Source organism: Myiozetetes cayanensis, unplaced genomic scaffold (assembly GCF_022539395.1).
Source record: "Myiozetetes cayanensis isolate MyiCay16 unplaced genomic scaffold, myiCay2020 scf7, whole genome shotgun sequence".
Lineage (NCBI taxonomy): Eukaryota > Metazoa > Chordata > Aves > Passeriformes > Tyrannidae > Myiozetetes > Myiozetetes cayanensis.
Window position 1 is genome coordinate 19,989,215 of NW_026087964.1, and position 14,930 is coordinate 20,004,144.

Below are 14,930 nucleotides of genomic sequence, written 5' to 3' on the forward strand. Positions count from 1 at the left end.
TCCCAGAATCCAAGTGTGTGCTAACTGCAAGCTTCAGGAGGATAATCCATGATTGTTTCTGCCTCTTTGATTAGCATATTCTTTTTTTAAATACTGAATAATTAAATTACACATGGCTTCCTGTATTTCTTTTACATTCGTACTTTAAAACACTATGCTACTAGTACAACTATTTGCTATTGTCGTTGTTGTTATTATCCATAAGTAGATCAGTGCTTTTTTGGAAATTAAATTAAGCAGGGGGTCAAATGATTTTTAGTAGTAAACCCACAGATGCCCATCAGGGTATCCATTCAGCCCACAGCCAGCTTCTGGCCTCCCTCTCTACCAGCAGAGGGGCAAGAGCTTGCAAATAGAAGGCTGAAGGCCAGAAAGGCTGTTCTGGGAAAGAGCTGCTATGGAGTCTCTAGTGCAGCTCTGCTCAGTTTCATGGAAGAGCTGTGGATGCACAGCTCCCAGCAGGATGAATGCTAAGACCAGGCTGCAGGAATTACTCTCTAATGGCTGCAGTAAAGTTGGTATGTTTGTTATGTTCCAGATTCACGTGAAACGTGGTGATCACATGAAGGGAGCGCGCATGCTCATACGCGTCGCCAACAACATCAGCAAGTTCCCATCACGTAAGTGCTGACAGCGCAGGGGAGCACGCTGTGCTCTACAGGGCAGTTCATTCATCAGCACTGTGTTACAAGGCTCATTGTCCTCCTGTGATCCTGTTGGCACACAGCAGAGTATAACTACAGTGTGCTCTGCCACCCTCCCCAGGAGAGCTCTTTGATATACAGCCCCCAGGATGGGATCGTCGTCAGCAGGTTCATCTGTCCTCACCCACCGTAACTGCACTGCTGAACCAAACACAAAGTCCAGGGATTGTGTGTAATGAACTGATTGGTTCTTCATGACAAAATTTTAATTGATCTTCTTTGGAAAATACTTTTTGGGTATATGAAAAATGTAGACTCAAACGTAGGCTTTAAACAGTGCAGACCAGATTTGGGAGAAATGGTTATGATCAGAACATTCCCACTGCCATGGTGAGCTTCAGGAGTGCAAGGCAGTGAGAGGTAAAACTGTAGTTTTCTTATATATGGTTACAGGAATGGCCCAAATTGTGCCACTGTGTACCATGAGGAAGAAGGAAAATACTGTATTTTTTCATCAGTATCTTTTTAGCCATATTAGCTCAAGGTTTTCAACATTAATACTGGTAAATATTTGACATCATTGTTCCGTTCTATTACAGACATTGTGCCAATTTTGACTTCAGCTGTAATTGAGTGTCACAGAGCAGGATTGAAGAACTCAGCCTTCAGTTTTGCTGCTATGCTGATGAGACCTGAGTATAGGAATAAAATAGATCCTAAATACAAAAAAAAAATTGAAACAATGGTCAGGTGAGTGGTGTTAATCAAATGGACATGACACAATACCAAGGCTTTATTTGTAATGCTCTTTTTGCTCATAAAGCCTTTATCCTCTCTTCATATTATTTCGCTGTCTCAAATTGGGAAGGCTAAGAATCATTTCCCACCCTTCTCTGAAAATTAAGGAATCTTCTATTCCCTTGGATGTGATGAGCCTTAAATGCAGTGTGAATGTAAAATGCTTCCTTACTAGCAGTAACTTTTTCCATTTTGTCCACACAGACGCCAGTGCAGCCATACAGGTTTAGTTGCTCTCTGGTTGAGAAGGTACAGCCAAATGATTAGCCACTACAGCATCAGCATTATATCTGTCATGATTTAGACTACTGACTAAATGGCTAAGACAAAAAACAGTGGGAGGGCAAATAAAATACATGAATTCTTGACATTTTCTTCCTTATCCGAAGTTTTGTTTTGATAGGTGCTAGCCAATTCTTCTGCCAGAAGAGGAAGCATAGGTAAAAGAGCAGGGCAAGCATATGTAATGGTTTTCTCATTTATTTTACTAGCCTCTAACCATTTTGACACTCAGGGACTTGCTGAGCTCACTGGTGGTTTAGGTATTTATTCATTAAGTCTCTAAGTTCTCCATGGATTTATCCAATCTCTTTGCTTGAAGCCAAGTAAATTTGTAGCAACAGGTGACTCGTATGACAGGATGTTCCATTGTGTCAAGACTGGTCCCTAGCTGGTGTAAAGTGGTGCCTCGTGGTTTTTCCTCTTGGAAGAGACATTAAGGTCACTCACCTAAGAAATCTGAAAATAGATCTCTCTCCTGCCCCTTCCCCTTAACACAGGTGCTGTGATGTCTGGATCAGGCCCATCACTTTGACAGATGCTTTGGACAAACAAAGGCAGTTACAAGCTGTATAGTCCCACCACAAAGCCAGAGTTCTTTTCTGGTTACTCCAGTTCTTTGTGGTCCTGCCACAGAAAAACTCTGAAATAGAGAAACCATGCGTATAGCCCTCGATTTTTGAAAGCTTTCAAAGTATTTGGATCTGTTACAGCTTTTAAAAGGTGATATTGTTTCTAATTAAATGGAAAAGGACCTATTTCCAAGTTTACATAATTGTGATGAAACTTGGGTGATAGTTAAAAGCAATAAGCTGATGGAATATAAAATAGCAGCTGGAAGCTATGCAGCTAACTCAAAGGAAAAGCACTTGCTGAACATCAATGGCATTGTTAAACAGCTTTGTTGACATTCAAACAGCTTAAGGGTTTTATTCACACTTTTATCTATCTTTTAGACATCGAGACACAACTGAGGCAGAAGAGCCAACAACAGCCTGTCCCTACTGTGCATTCCAGCTCCCGGAGTGTGAACTTTTGTGTCCCAGCTGTAAAAACAACCTCCCGTACTGCATTGCAACAGTGAGTGTCTGCCGTGCTTTCTGCACTGTGACAATGAAGGCAAAGCTTGTCTTCCCTTCTACAAATAAGTTCATCTGAGTATCTTTGGTTTGCTATTAGATCCAAGGTAGATGTTTTTATGGGTTTGTGCCTTTTTCTAATGTTACTAAATAAGTAAAAAACATTCTTGTTTTCTTTGACTATCATAGAGTGTCCTGAGTTGCCACCTACAAGTAGCAGGCACTTAAGGGTGACAGTAAAATCAGGAAGTCCTTTTGGAACACTTCAGCTTCCTGAGAAGGCAAGTGGAGTACCAGGAATCCCCAGCACACATGCAGTTGGTGCATTTGGGAGAACACAGGACTGTGCTGCAGGCACCTTCCACCTCAGCCCTTTGCTCAGAGGCTCTAACAGCAAACAGAAGTCCTCCTTTCCTTTTCCATGTACTGGAGCTTGTGAAGGGCACAGCTTTCCTCCCCTAAATTCCAGGCTGCCAAGATTTCAAATGAAAAAAAAAAAAAAATTTAAAAAACTCAAACCAAACCCCACCACAACAAACCACACACACACACACAAAAAAAAAAAAAAAAAAAAAGGAAAAAAACCAACCAAGGCTAAGTAATGGTTCAGCCAGTGACCTCAGCAGTTCTTAAATTTCTGATAAATAAGAAGTTCTAACATTTTTTGTTTCAGGACACTTTGGAGTGTACTGAAAAGGTAGGGAGGGGTTCAAGTGAATTGTCATACTAGAATTACAGGAACAAAAAGAGAACTTATTTGAACAGGAATCAAATGTTAGTTAACATTCTTTATTAAAACTAAAGAATTAAGTCTTACCAAAAAAATTTATATCAATTATGTGGTATTTGTTTTTTTTTTTACTCTTGGTCTAGGAGAATAACAGGTATGCTTTAGCAGTATTATCTTAAGGAAAAAACAAAGGATTTTAAATAGTACTTTATGATCCAAACATAATGTACGTGGTAATGTATGTCCATCTTGGCTATATTTCATTTGCATCCCAGGTATTTGTAACATCATTAAGAATGTGGCATTTTCAAATACCTAATGAGAGTCAATACCAAGCACTCTGCTGTTGCAAATCGTATTACAACACAAAAATCTCAATGTAGTTCAAGTTGCTTCTGTGTTTTTATAGTATTGAAAAGGTAGATATGAATTCTTTCTATCAAAAGCAAATTAGGAAAGTGTACCAAAAAAGAGAAAATTATTTCTACATAAAGAGGCAAATACCAGGCAGGCACTATGCTCACAAACTTGACAGTGTTGAATGGGCTCAGGGGACATTTGGGGCTTTGGGGACTTTTTTGGTATGTCATACACAACACCCATAAGTCCAGCAGATTTAGATACAGCTCTGGATAGAGATCTACAGCTAGCATTCTAAACTTGCCAAACTGAAACAATTTTAAGAGTTGTAATTCAATACACTGTTAGATTTCTTTTTTAAGAGGAAGACAAATTACAGTGAAAACACTGCACCTCTTTGAGAGCTCCTTTTCTAGTTACAGAATTTACACAGTAATCAGACTACAGTTAACACTATTACGGTTTGGGGTTTTTAATTCAAGATCTTAGAACTCAGCTGCTGAGATTTTTTTCACAATAACAGGTACAAAGTAAATGCCCACTGCACCAGGGCAGAACTTGTCCCTTAATTACTTGTGGTTTTTGTGTGCAGGGTCGACACATGGTACGTGATGACTGGACAGTTTGCCCACACTGTGACTTTCCTGCCCTCTATTCAGAATTCAAAAAGTAAGTCTGGGGGGTTTTCCTATTGCAGAATTCCAGTGTTTGTTCATATTTTAGCAGCAGTTTCATTTGGTACTAAAAACATGTAACAGCTGGGGTGAGTGGAAGAGAAATCCCTCTTACTCAGTAGTTGCACCTGCCGTACTCGCAGGACATTGCTTCAAAGTGGACCTAAAGCTACAGTAAAGAACTGGGCCAGTGACAGGGCTCCAGCAGGGCCTCATTCAGTAATGAAGGTGGAGGGGGAGCTTGGCTAAGTTCTCAGCTCCTTTCAGGCCTGAGATGGGGGCAGGGCAGGAACACAGGCACAGCAGCAGTCACCAAAACAAACAAAATGCACACAGAATTGGGTAATAACAGTGTGAGAACGGGATTGGATAGCTCCATTTTCTAATGTCAGGAACTGTGAAGCTGCTGAAATTTTACGTGTCAGCCCAAGCTCCTTTGTATATGTTTTAATTGCCAAATTTTGCTCATTCACTGCAATTAACCTTTCTGGTGTGGTGGTTGTTAGTTAAAAACCAAACCTTTGCTCCATGTAGACAGAAGCAGCTGTTGCTCTGTCCTGCACATGTTATATAGCACAGGTCAGAACTCTGCTCTAGGCTTTCTGCCTCAGGCCCAGCTTCCTTTCAAAAATGTTATAATTAGTATTTGACCAGTCACCCCTTCCTTCAAAACAGCATGTTACAGATTGAAAACGTGTGTCCCATGTGTTCTGAAAGGATTAACATTGTTGATCTTAAGAAAATAAATGACTGCACGCCGTACCTCAAACCAGAAGAAGGGGACCAATAAATTCAGGTATGTGCTAATCTATAGTTTTTACTTAGCAGGGCTCATTCTAGAGGACACTTGGGAGTTTCTCCCACTAAGGAATTGTGTTCAAGAATCTTAACTTACAGCCCCAGATCACTGAGACCCAGCTCTATCTCCCACATTTGCCCTCAGGCATGTAAACAGCAGTAGGCTTTGCTACTGCAACTGACCTGGTTGTTAATTTGGGCTTCAATCACATTAACATCTGCACGACATTCTGGTTTGGAACACCAGCTGTGCTTTAGTAGCACAGAGAACCATTTGAAGATCTTAACATTATCCAGCCTTCTACAGATCCTCCAACAAGGGTTCAAGTGCAGGGGGAGAGGGAGGCGCTAACTGGAAGGAGCAGATCTAAAATGCAGGTTACATGATCTGATCTTGTATAGTTAACAGAATATATCCCAGGAGAAGAGCAAGAAGTACTGGCTCGAAATACTCATAGTTCAAAGAATAGAGCACTGTTCTGTCTATACCACACACTTAGGTCCAAGACTTTGGTTTTCTTTAAGAAATGGTAACTGAAAATGAGTTAACAAAGTTCCTTGTTAATTTTGACATTTGAAGGCAGATTTAGTACTGCAACCACTTTACATAAAAACTCAGCTACAGGTCAGAATAATGCACTTGTGCTAAGTTATATATATACAACAATAATCTTCTTTTTGGGAGGTTTTAGCAGTTTGGGTTTTTTTTCCCTGATCTGAGAAAAGTTTGTAGTCTGCTATCACGCTGTCTGTATCTCAAGATATGACTAACAATCTCTCTCTATTTTTAGAACTGCTTCTGTTGGCTGGCAAACAGCAAGGAAAGCTCTATCACAAGTTTTCCCCACAATGGTGTAATAACAACCATGCCGCTTCTATTTTGTCATATCTGTAAATATTTAGCTTTTTTATAAATTTTGTACTTTGTTTTATTGTAGTAATAAAACTGATTGATAATTCTTACCAAGCAGAATTTGCATTTTATCTGCACCAAAGACAAAGCACGGGGCAATCTTTGTTGTGTGAGCAGCAAAAAGGAAAAACTAACTCCCTACTATTCTCTTTTTCAATATCAGTTCAAATTGTTATGAGTACTTTCTATTAAACATTTCTTATTCTTTAAATATTCCTTTCTGGTTTTGATTAAAGATACAACTCATACAAGCATGGGCTCCTCAAGTTTTGGAACTAAATCCCTCACTGATTTCTGTGTCTCTAACTGAACAAAAGGGAAGTTTTAGGAAAAGAGGAACACCACATCCTATATGCGAAGGAAAGACAAAACCTTGGAAAAAGGGAGGGAGACAGTACACTCCAGGAACTTAACCAAAGCTTCAAAAGAGTCCTGTGAAATGTTTTATTGTAATTTTATATACTGCGTAATTTCTATAATGTACAAATAGGCAATTTATGTTTGGGGTTTTTTGCATCAAATACTATTTACAAGACTTCACCACATAATGCCAGGGGATTAATTAAAAAAAAAAAAAAAAAAAAAAGTAGTGAAGTCCTAGGAAGACTCAGCAGAAATGCCAGGTAACTAAGCATCACATTTGCAGCATGTTCATGCACCTGGTGTTCGTTGCACAAGGATATTTATAGTTTGTAACAATTACCATGTTAAGAGTAAGTACAGCAGGGCATCACATGAGAGTACAGGAGCTACAGCACCTCTATAAGAGGAGCATTTTCAATGCCCTGGTTCTACTTTCCCAGCTGCAGCACTAGATCTGTTTCAGATTCCTGCCAGAAGTTAGATAAGCAAAGCTGTCTCCGAAGGAAGATTTTACTCCAAATGTCTTGTTTTCTCTTTTCTTTTTCCCTCTTTCTTTGTTGTTTCTTCATTTTTCTCTCTTTTTGGCAGCCTGGAAGACTTCGCCTTTTTTTGCTACAAACAGAATATACAGACAATTTAAAATGCAGCTGCAACCTCACAAAAGCATAAGTCAAAATGCAATCAGTGCTAAATAAAGTCTCCTTTTTCCATCCCCTTTCAGGTGTGAGGTTTTTACATGCCATGAAGAGCACAGACTCTGCCTTAAGGGCTGACCACAGTCCCCCATTTGGCAATACATAAAGGGTATTACTAGGATTGTCATCTCTGATAACCACATGCAAGGCCTGGGACTGCTCCTTGCCAGTGGCACCATCCCCAACAACACCTAAAATATTACTAAGTTTTGGAATCGGATGCAGCAATCATGAGTTTACAGAGATGTCTCACTTTGGTCCAACACTTAAGTAGAAGACAATGAATGGAAATAACAGACTATTTCACACTACCACTGGTTAAAAATTTAGAAATTGAGAGATTATGCATCTACTATACTTTTTCTCTTAATTCATTTAGATGTTGTTACAAGTCCCAGAAAGGTAACTAAAAACAAACAAAAAAAACCAGTGTGGTGGTTTAATACTGAGGAAACTAAATCACCTTAATCATGGCATCACTTTCAACAGTGTCTTGCTCATCCTCATCAGATTGGGTCTCTTCCACATTCAAGTTTTCACTCAGTTCCAACGTCCCTGCAGATCCCGACTGCCTTTTAGATGCCTTGACAGAACTAAGTGAATATGGAGTCAGATGTGCCTCTTTGTTGTAGGCACGTGTGAAAGCTGCTTTGACCTGTCAGGTTGGAAGGAAGGAAATTGAGCATCAGCTTAGGAACTGTATATTGTTAGACAACTAGCTCTTAGCTAGAGATTTCACATCATCTTTCCCTTAAAAGGATGTGACCAAAGATATGAAGAAAAATACAGTGTCTCAAAGGAACACAGACAGCAGCTAAGAGCTGTAAGGTGAAGGCTCATTTTAACTGAGTCTCGGATAATCCTCAGATAGAGTATGCATCTTCAGATGCCTCTTGCTTAGGTCCACAGTGTAATTGCAGCACTGTTGTTCTGCTGCCACCTAATCCAAGTCACACCAGAGCCACCTTCAGCAACGCTGAACACCTGGCAGGTGACGCAGCGTATTCAGACTGGGGGGTGAACACCTGATAGTAGTGCAGGCTTAGTTACTAGCACATTCTCCTCCTTCCCTGAGCATCTGATCTGGGAGGAGGGAGATCATGGTTCAGATCTCATGCATGCCTAGTTTTTAACAGTGACTTGAACTTAAGCTCACCTAGTACCAGGTGGAGATCCCAGCCACTGCAGTGGAGTAGCTGGACACTGGAGGAACAGCACACAAAGCACCCCAGATCTGGCAGTTCTGTTTAACTGGACTGTGAAAGATGGAACCTGCAAGGCAGCCTCTTAATCCAGTGCCCACAGTGCAGCACAGGCAGCTGTGTGTCCCTCCTCCTCTGTGTGATGGTGAGAAAGGCAGGGCTCTGCATGAAGGCCATGCAGCTCATGCAGCTCACAGCAGGAACTTGCTGGTAGAAAGGAACCAGCTTTCCCTGTCGTTCTGTGTTCCTCTTTATACCCCAGACATAACTGATTCCTAGTAACCCTTTACACCAGGAACAAAAGGTGGAAGACTACTAAATGAAACACAGCCTGACTATGATTTAGGACTTACCCCTAAACCTTTAGTTGTATGTTTGACAGTTGGTTTACAAAGACTATCAATCACAGTTAATAAGCGGCTGCAATAACTTCAGTCTTCCAGCAGCACATCCATACCACAGCAATTATTCTAGGATTTCTTGTTTAAAGATAAGAAAGAAGAGGAAAAATATGACTGGTGAATTTTACCTTCGAATCCAGTTTTGAAAAAGAACTGGGTTTGCCTCCCCACGTGCTTATTTCCATGATATTTTCAATATCTTCTTTCATCAAGCAGTAAGAGTCCATAAATGCTATAGCTTGTTGTACACCATCTGCTCCCAAGTCTTTCAAGGGCTTGACAAGTGCGTCCCGCAAATATGACAAATACTCCATATTTACTGTCCTCTTGCATGCCTGGGTTCTTCGTCAAATTGAAAGTAAAGTACTGAGTAAGTAAATCTGTACAACCACCACCGACTTAGAAAGACCAAGCAACAGGTAGGTAAGGAGGCCCCCTCAGCAAATGGACAATCAGCTGCCTTGAGAGACAACTGCAAGTTGTACTGTGCCATTTCTTTTGCCACACTTGCAGTAGGGGTAACTGATGCAAGGGATTTGAACACAGCCTGGGGAAACATATCCCTAATTGAGAAATAACTTCGGGGGTGGGGGGAAAAAGCCAAAGTACTGCTGACTATATCAGAAGTGTTTTCAGTTTGACTGCTGGCCAGATTAAGCCCTAAGAAAAGTGTCACCGAGAATATACAAGCATATTGAGAGAATATATGAATGTGTCACTTGTTGTTTGTACCAAGCACAGCAAGGAATTATTGGTAGGTAATGAACTGCAGGAGAACAAAATGTATCACTATAAACAGAATGACAGTAGAAGAATGTCAGTACTTACCTGAGACTCATGTGCATCGCCAGTTCTTGAATGATACGATCGTGTTTGCCTGTGGATGAAAATTTCCCCAACCAGCTGGGAAAGACAGGAAACTGGGACATGTGACCTCTCATCAGCTCCCCTGGGAGAACACTTGCATAAATAGCCTGAAAAAGTAACACAAGTGCCAAACTCAAATCACACTGAATTAATTTAATCTCACTGACACCATGACACACTACCCTAGTGATCTGCATGGAAGGGGCAGTCAATCACTTCCACAGTGGAAACAGCTCATTTTAAAGAGAACAATCTCTTGGTTGCTTGTTTCTCTTCAATCCCTCTTGGGTTACAGCTTCACCTCTTGTTCCACTCTGTTTGTTACCATGTCCTAAAACCTGTAAAATTATCTGGGGTTTGAAAACCATAAAAAACCCCTGTTTGTTTCTCATGTTTCTCAGTTCAGAGTGTGGTCAGACAAACAGCTGCCTTCACTCAAGGAAGTGCTGTGACATCCAACAGACGGACAGAGTGAAGGAGACGTTTCCAAAGAACACTGTGAATCTACAGAAACTCAGCTACATTCCTAAGCAATTCATCTCAACCAGCACAAAGCAGGAGGTGAACTAGACAACCTCCAGAGGTGCCTTCTAACTTCACCTACAATGCATTACGATGCATTTTCTGATGCCACCCATAACCCTTTAAGTACGAGTCTTGTCAGTGTTTTAGTGAGCATTAAAAGAAATACAGTGACAAAGCTTCAGTCCTCTGTGCTTTGGGAGGAATCCTGCCCTGGTGAGAGGAAGCACAGGGTAACTGCTCCTCAGGAGTGATACACACCCCATGTGCTTCATAACAGAGTCAAGCTTTTCAAAGTTTCAGAAGACTTCATTTCATGTTGCAGCACGGGCTCAACAATATGGATATGGGAAACTCTTCAAATCACCAGCACAACAGAGAGTACAACATGAACTCTACATAAAGCACATAAAATGAGCGTTAAGTGCTCACCTGGGTTGGAAGAAGATTCCAGTTCTGCTTGCTACGAATCTGTTTGTCCACAATATCACCATCACATATACTATCAGCTGCTTTACTCAAGAGCACCAAGTGCTTTTTCAGGTTTCCTCTGGAAAAAAATGAAGTTGACTGTATTACAAGGCAAAAATATCCAGGTAGATTTTAGTTTACTTTGACTCCCTGACACAAAAGCCTATGTCAGTTTAGAGCATGGAGTAACTCACCCAGCAGCAGCTGGTTTCACATGCACATAGTTCTCCTGGACAAAAAGAGGTGCTAGGGAATAGTCATGGAAGAAAAGATCTGATTTGTCTATGAGAGACATACGAGAAGCTTCCTCTCCAGTAGCAAAAACCTTCCGGACAACATCAAAAGGGCCCTAAATAAATGATATTTCAAGAAGTCAGTGGGTAGCAGGTCAACACAAACAGTAAGACACAACATTATCAACCAAATTAGTATAGGGGAATATCTCGACTCATCAGTACAAGTTCCACCTTCAGTATTTCCTCCCCAGAACTTCACCAGTTTTAAGAATTGTGTTTCACTTTCAACATTAAGAGAATTATCTCCTAAACAGAGAACTCAGGATGAGAAATATAAGCTTCATAACTGCATCTTATGTAGGAGACCAGTGCATAAAAATATATACTCAGTCCTAGATTTACTACTCTTCAACTCTTTGTGGCAAATGTGATAGCTCCCTGAATGTTAGTTCAGTGCTTTAGTTCAGAAGGTGCTGATAAAGCCTAGTGATTATATCAGAATATGATAGTAAAAGCCAATCCAGTATTTGACACTTACCAATTTGATATCCTTTTTGGCTCTGATGGCATCCGTCTTAGCCTCATCATAAGTCAATGATTTATTTTTTGCACACCACATATTAAGATTATGTAAAACCTAAAAAACCAAAATTTACAATTTGGTAGCATAGTAGGATTTAAATGGAAGACTCAAGCAGAAACAGCCTGATCTTTATACATAAAAATACTGTTCAAATACTACTTTGAAGTCACGGTACATGATGTGCTATCTGAACGGTCACTGATGATGAACCGGCACTGACCTGTCTGATGTCCTGATTTGCTGCCAGGATTATCTCTTGCATTGCAGGTGGGGGAATTTTTAAACCTTCTTTAAATGCAATAGACATCATGGCACCCTGTAAGACACAATCAAGAAACCATCACTACAGAATTCCTATGAATTCTTTCCCCTACAGAACACATTGACGCATCTACAAAAGAGCACCACGTATTTTACTGTTTTTTTAAAAGCGCATGTAGTTCAAATCCTCTTCCATAAACATAAGCAATTGCTTGCCATTCATGTAAAAAAGGGCATGATCATTTAAGAAAAAAAAAACAGCTTGGATATATTTTTAAGATAGACATCTAAGATCTGAAAGACTTTGGGATACTTCATTCTTTGGGAAGGAAAACTCAGACAACCCATTTTGAAAAGCAAAGTTACTCACTAAGATGATCCATTAGGTGGTGTATCCAGTTCTGTATAAAATTCTACCACCACATGAAGCAGAAGTTAGTGATGGTAATTCAGTGCAGCCCTTACAGTCGCACCCTTCTTACCTTAATCTGTTCTAGACGAGGTCTCTGAAAACGAAGATCCAAGCAGTAGTGGACCAAGGAGCGGATTTTAGGATGGTTGCGATCATTGCACATACAAATGATGGGTATCTTTGTGTGTCGGATCAAACCAATCAACTCCTGCGATTTAAACACGTTACAGTTACATCACATAACCCGGGTAAGAAGAATGATTAAAATGTCATACCAAACATCATCAGTCCCTGCCTTACATCAGATCCTTGACAGGTGTAAGTCTATAAAACTCCTCCTCCTGTAATCACATTTCTAACACAGTGCAAACCTAGCCCCATCACCTACTTTGTTCTAATAAATCTGCAATAAATCTGCTGCCTACCCACTTCCACTGTCTACTTCCAGCAATCACGTTTGGACCATTCTTCACAAAGCAACGAGGATCAGTAGCCCAGAGTAGAGCTGTCCATGTGCAGAAGTAGATTCATTTCTCCAAAGGCCAATTTGACCTGGCTTATGCCAGAGGGAGCACACTGCACTCTCCCACAAACAAAAGATCAGCTCTTCCCCAGGCAAAAAGCTCAACCCTGAGGCTTTGGCATTATTAGGTTTGCCAGAACAAACTTTTACAGCTCTAATGAAGGTGCAATTCAGTCATTTCATATTCCTGCAATGGAAATGTTTGCATCTGAGCTAAAGATCTGTATGCCCTTTACTGTCAAAGTATTGCCTATGACCAGGAAATCTTCAGAAGGTAAAACCAGAGCTGCTAAGGAGAACAAAGGATAATGCTGCCCATGCCACACAGTTATTCAGTGTTACTGCCCATGGAAAAGAGCAGCTGTCCCAGCCAGAGTATAAACTTCACACTGCAGGTAGATGTCACCTTAGAGAGACCTCAGGATAAATTTACCTGTTCTAAAGTGCACACACCCAGGTTTGTCACTCCAGACTTCTTCTACGCAAGTACCTTTTTTCCCCCCTCTACCAATGCACAATTCTTACACAAAGACAGACTTCTAAAACACATCAGGTTATATACTCTCTACAGAGTTTCTGTTTATGGGCCATGGGTTGAGGACAGAAGACTGGTTTGAATACTTTGTGCTATATATGGTGTGCACTCTTAGCAATGGCATTAGCCAGGAACTGTAGCAGTTTCACCTGAATCCCTCCTCTGTCTTCATTGCCTGCCATACCATCCACTTCATCCATGATCAATACATGTTTCCCGCTAACTGATGAGGATGTGCCTGAAAATGAATATGGATAAGAAAATGAGATGGGAATAAGAGTCTTGCTCAGAGTTTTACCCAATGCTTTAGAGGTTAGGTAACCCTACCCTAGCCAAGTGAGGTGATGGTGAACCTCATGCTCTGCCACTTGATCACATGAATCTGTGTTCACACACCAGACTACAACATCATGTCATCTTCTTAGAAACAAGTCCACAGAACAGAGGAGCAACTGCAGAGTTCTTGAGTTGTTTGTGCAGATTAACAACTAATTCTACTAATAGGAAGATTTAATTCTAAATTGAAGAGGAAATAAAACAGCTTACTTAATGAACCCCTTCCATTAGATCTGGATTCCTCCACATGACGAGCAAGGTAAATTCCTAACACTGCTGCATAATAAAGAAAGTTCTGTCCCTCCTGTAATGAGACCCTTAATACATCAAAAATCCTCCTTCAATCAACAAACATACCAGAACAGAAATCCTTGATGCTGGTGTTGTTCAGCGATTCAGCAACTACTTCCTTCAGACTGTTCTTACTGCGAGTGTCACTGGCATTCAGCTCCACGTAGCTGTACCCCAGTTCCTAGTCCAAACAGAAACCACACAAAGAGTGAGAACACAGAACAGTGAAAAGGCATATGCACATCAAAATCAGACACAGTATTTCAGAATTCCAGGAGAAAGCTCTTACAACACCGGTTTCACATAAGGTTTGTGGCTTTGATTCCTTTCTCCTCTTACACTCCAGAAATATTTATAACTATCACAGAACAGATAGGCCCAAAAGTTGTTTTGGTTTTTTCTTTTTTTCGGGGCCAGGTGGGAAAGGGTTGAAGTCAGTGGCACAGATTTAGTTCTGGAAGATTAACAGAACTGCCACCAGGGATAGAAACAGAGCTACTAAGCCAAGGCTGGCTAAGCTCCATGGTATTCTCAACTGCATAACAGCAAGACATACCACATCCCTCTGAAAACTGCAGGAAAGAGCAGCTTTTAAGTAATGTAACTCATAGGAAACACATGGCTCCCGCAATAGCACTAACACTTCAGAACAGGGCTGGGCTGCATGTCAGTCCCTGACAGAACTTATCCCAGCTGCTACTATCAGCAAGCTCCCCTGCCAGGAGCGTGGCACAGCACAGCAGTGAGCACGCACAGCCTCGGTACTGCAGCCTGAACAACTCGGCTTTGTTGGTGATCCCTGTGGAGCACACTGAAACGCTCTGCAGAGACCTGAGGCAGCTGTGAGCAAGCCAGGGAAGCACACTCTGAGAAAGAAATGAGCCTAAGAGAGTACACCCAGCTTTTCTGTAGGTCCAGTTTTGGGTGTGGCAGCAACTTGGCACAAAGCTCTAAGGA

General features: G+C 41.0%; 2 protein-coding genes across 4 annotated transcripts in view; one reads left to right on the forward strand and one right to left on the reverse strand.

Annotated features, from left to right (window-relative positions):
* The window catches only part of WDR19 (WD repeat domain 19), a 41,590-nt gene extending 34,729 nt beyond the window's left edge, over positions 1 to 6,861 (forward strand). For both annotated transcript variants that reach the window (XM_050337767.1, XM_050337768.1), the window contains 6 exons: positions 539 to 620; positions 1,244 to 1,394; positions 2,678 to 2,801; positions 4,483 to 4,559; positions 5,240 to 5,360; positions 6,154 to 6,861. In XM_050337767.1, the coding sequence (XP_050193724.1) occupies positions 539 to 620; positions 1,244 to 1,394; positions 2,678 to 2,801; positions 4,483 to 4,559; positions 5,240 to 5,354 (549 nt within the window). In that variant the 3' untranslated portion in view covers positions 5,355 to 5,360; positions 6,154 to 6,861. The remainder of the gene's footprint in view (positions 1 to 538; positions 621 to 1,243; positions 1,395 to 2,677; positions 2,802 to 4,482; positions 4,560 to 5,239; positions 5,361 to 6,153) is intronic.
* RFC1 (replication factor C subunit 1) overlaps positions 6,696 to 14,930 on the reverse strand; it is a 34,009-nt gene continuing 25,774 nt past the window's right edge. For both annotated transcript variants that reach the window (XM_050337770.1, XM_050337769.1), the window contains exons 15-25: positions 14,040 to 14,154; positions 13,496 to 13,584; positions 12,359 to 12,496; positions 11,836 to 11,931; positions 11,571 to 11,669; positions 10,991 to 11,145; positions 10,758 to 10,875; positions 9,765 to 9,910; positions 9,065 to 9,278; positions 7,797 to 7,988; positions 6,696 to 7,250 (exon numbers count right to left, since the gene is read on the reverse strand). In XM_050337770.1, coding sequence (XP_050193727.1) covers positions 7,149 to 7,250; positions 7,797 to 7,988; positions 9,065 to 9,278; positions 9,765 to 9,910; positions 10,758 to 10,875; positions 10,991 to 11,145; positions 11,571 to 11,669; positions 11,836 to 11,931; positions 12,359 to 12,496; positions 13,496 to 13,584; positions 14,040 to 14,154 — 1,464 coding nt within the window. In that variant the 3' untranslated portion in view covers positions 6,696 to 7,148. The remainder of the gene's footprint in view (positions 7,251 to 7,796; positions 7,989 to 9,064; positions 9,279 to 9,764; positions 9,911 to 10,757; positions 10,876 to 10,990; positions 11,146 to 11,570; positions 11,670 to 11,835; positions 11,932 to 12,358; positions 12,497 to 13,495; positions 13,585 to 14,039; positions 14,155 to 14,930) is intronic.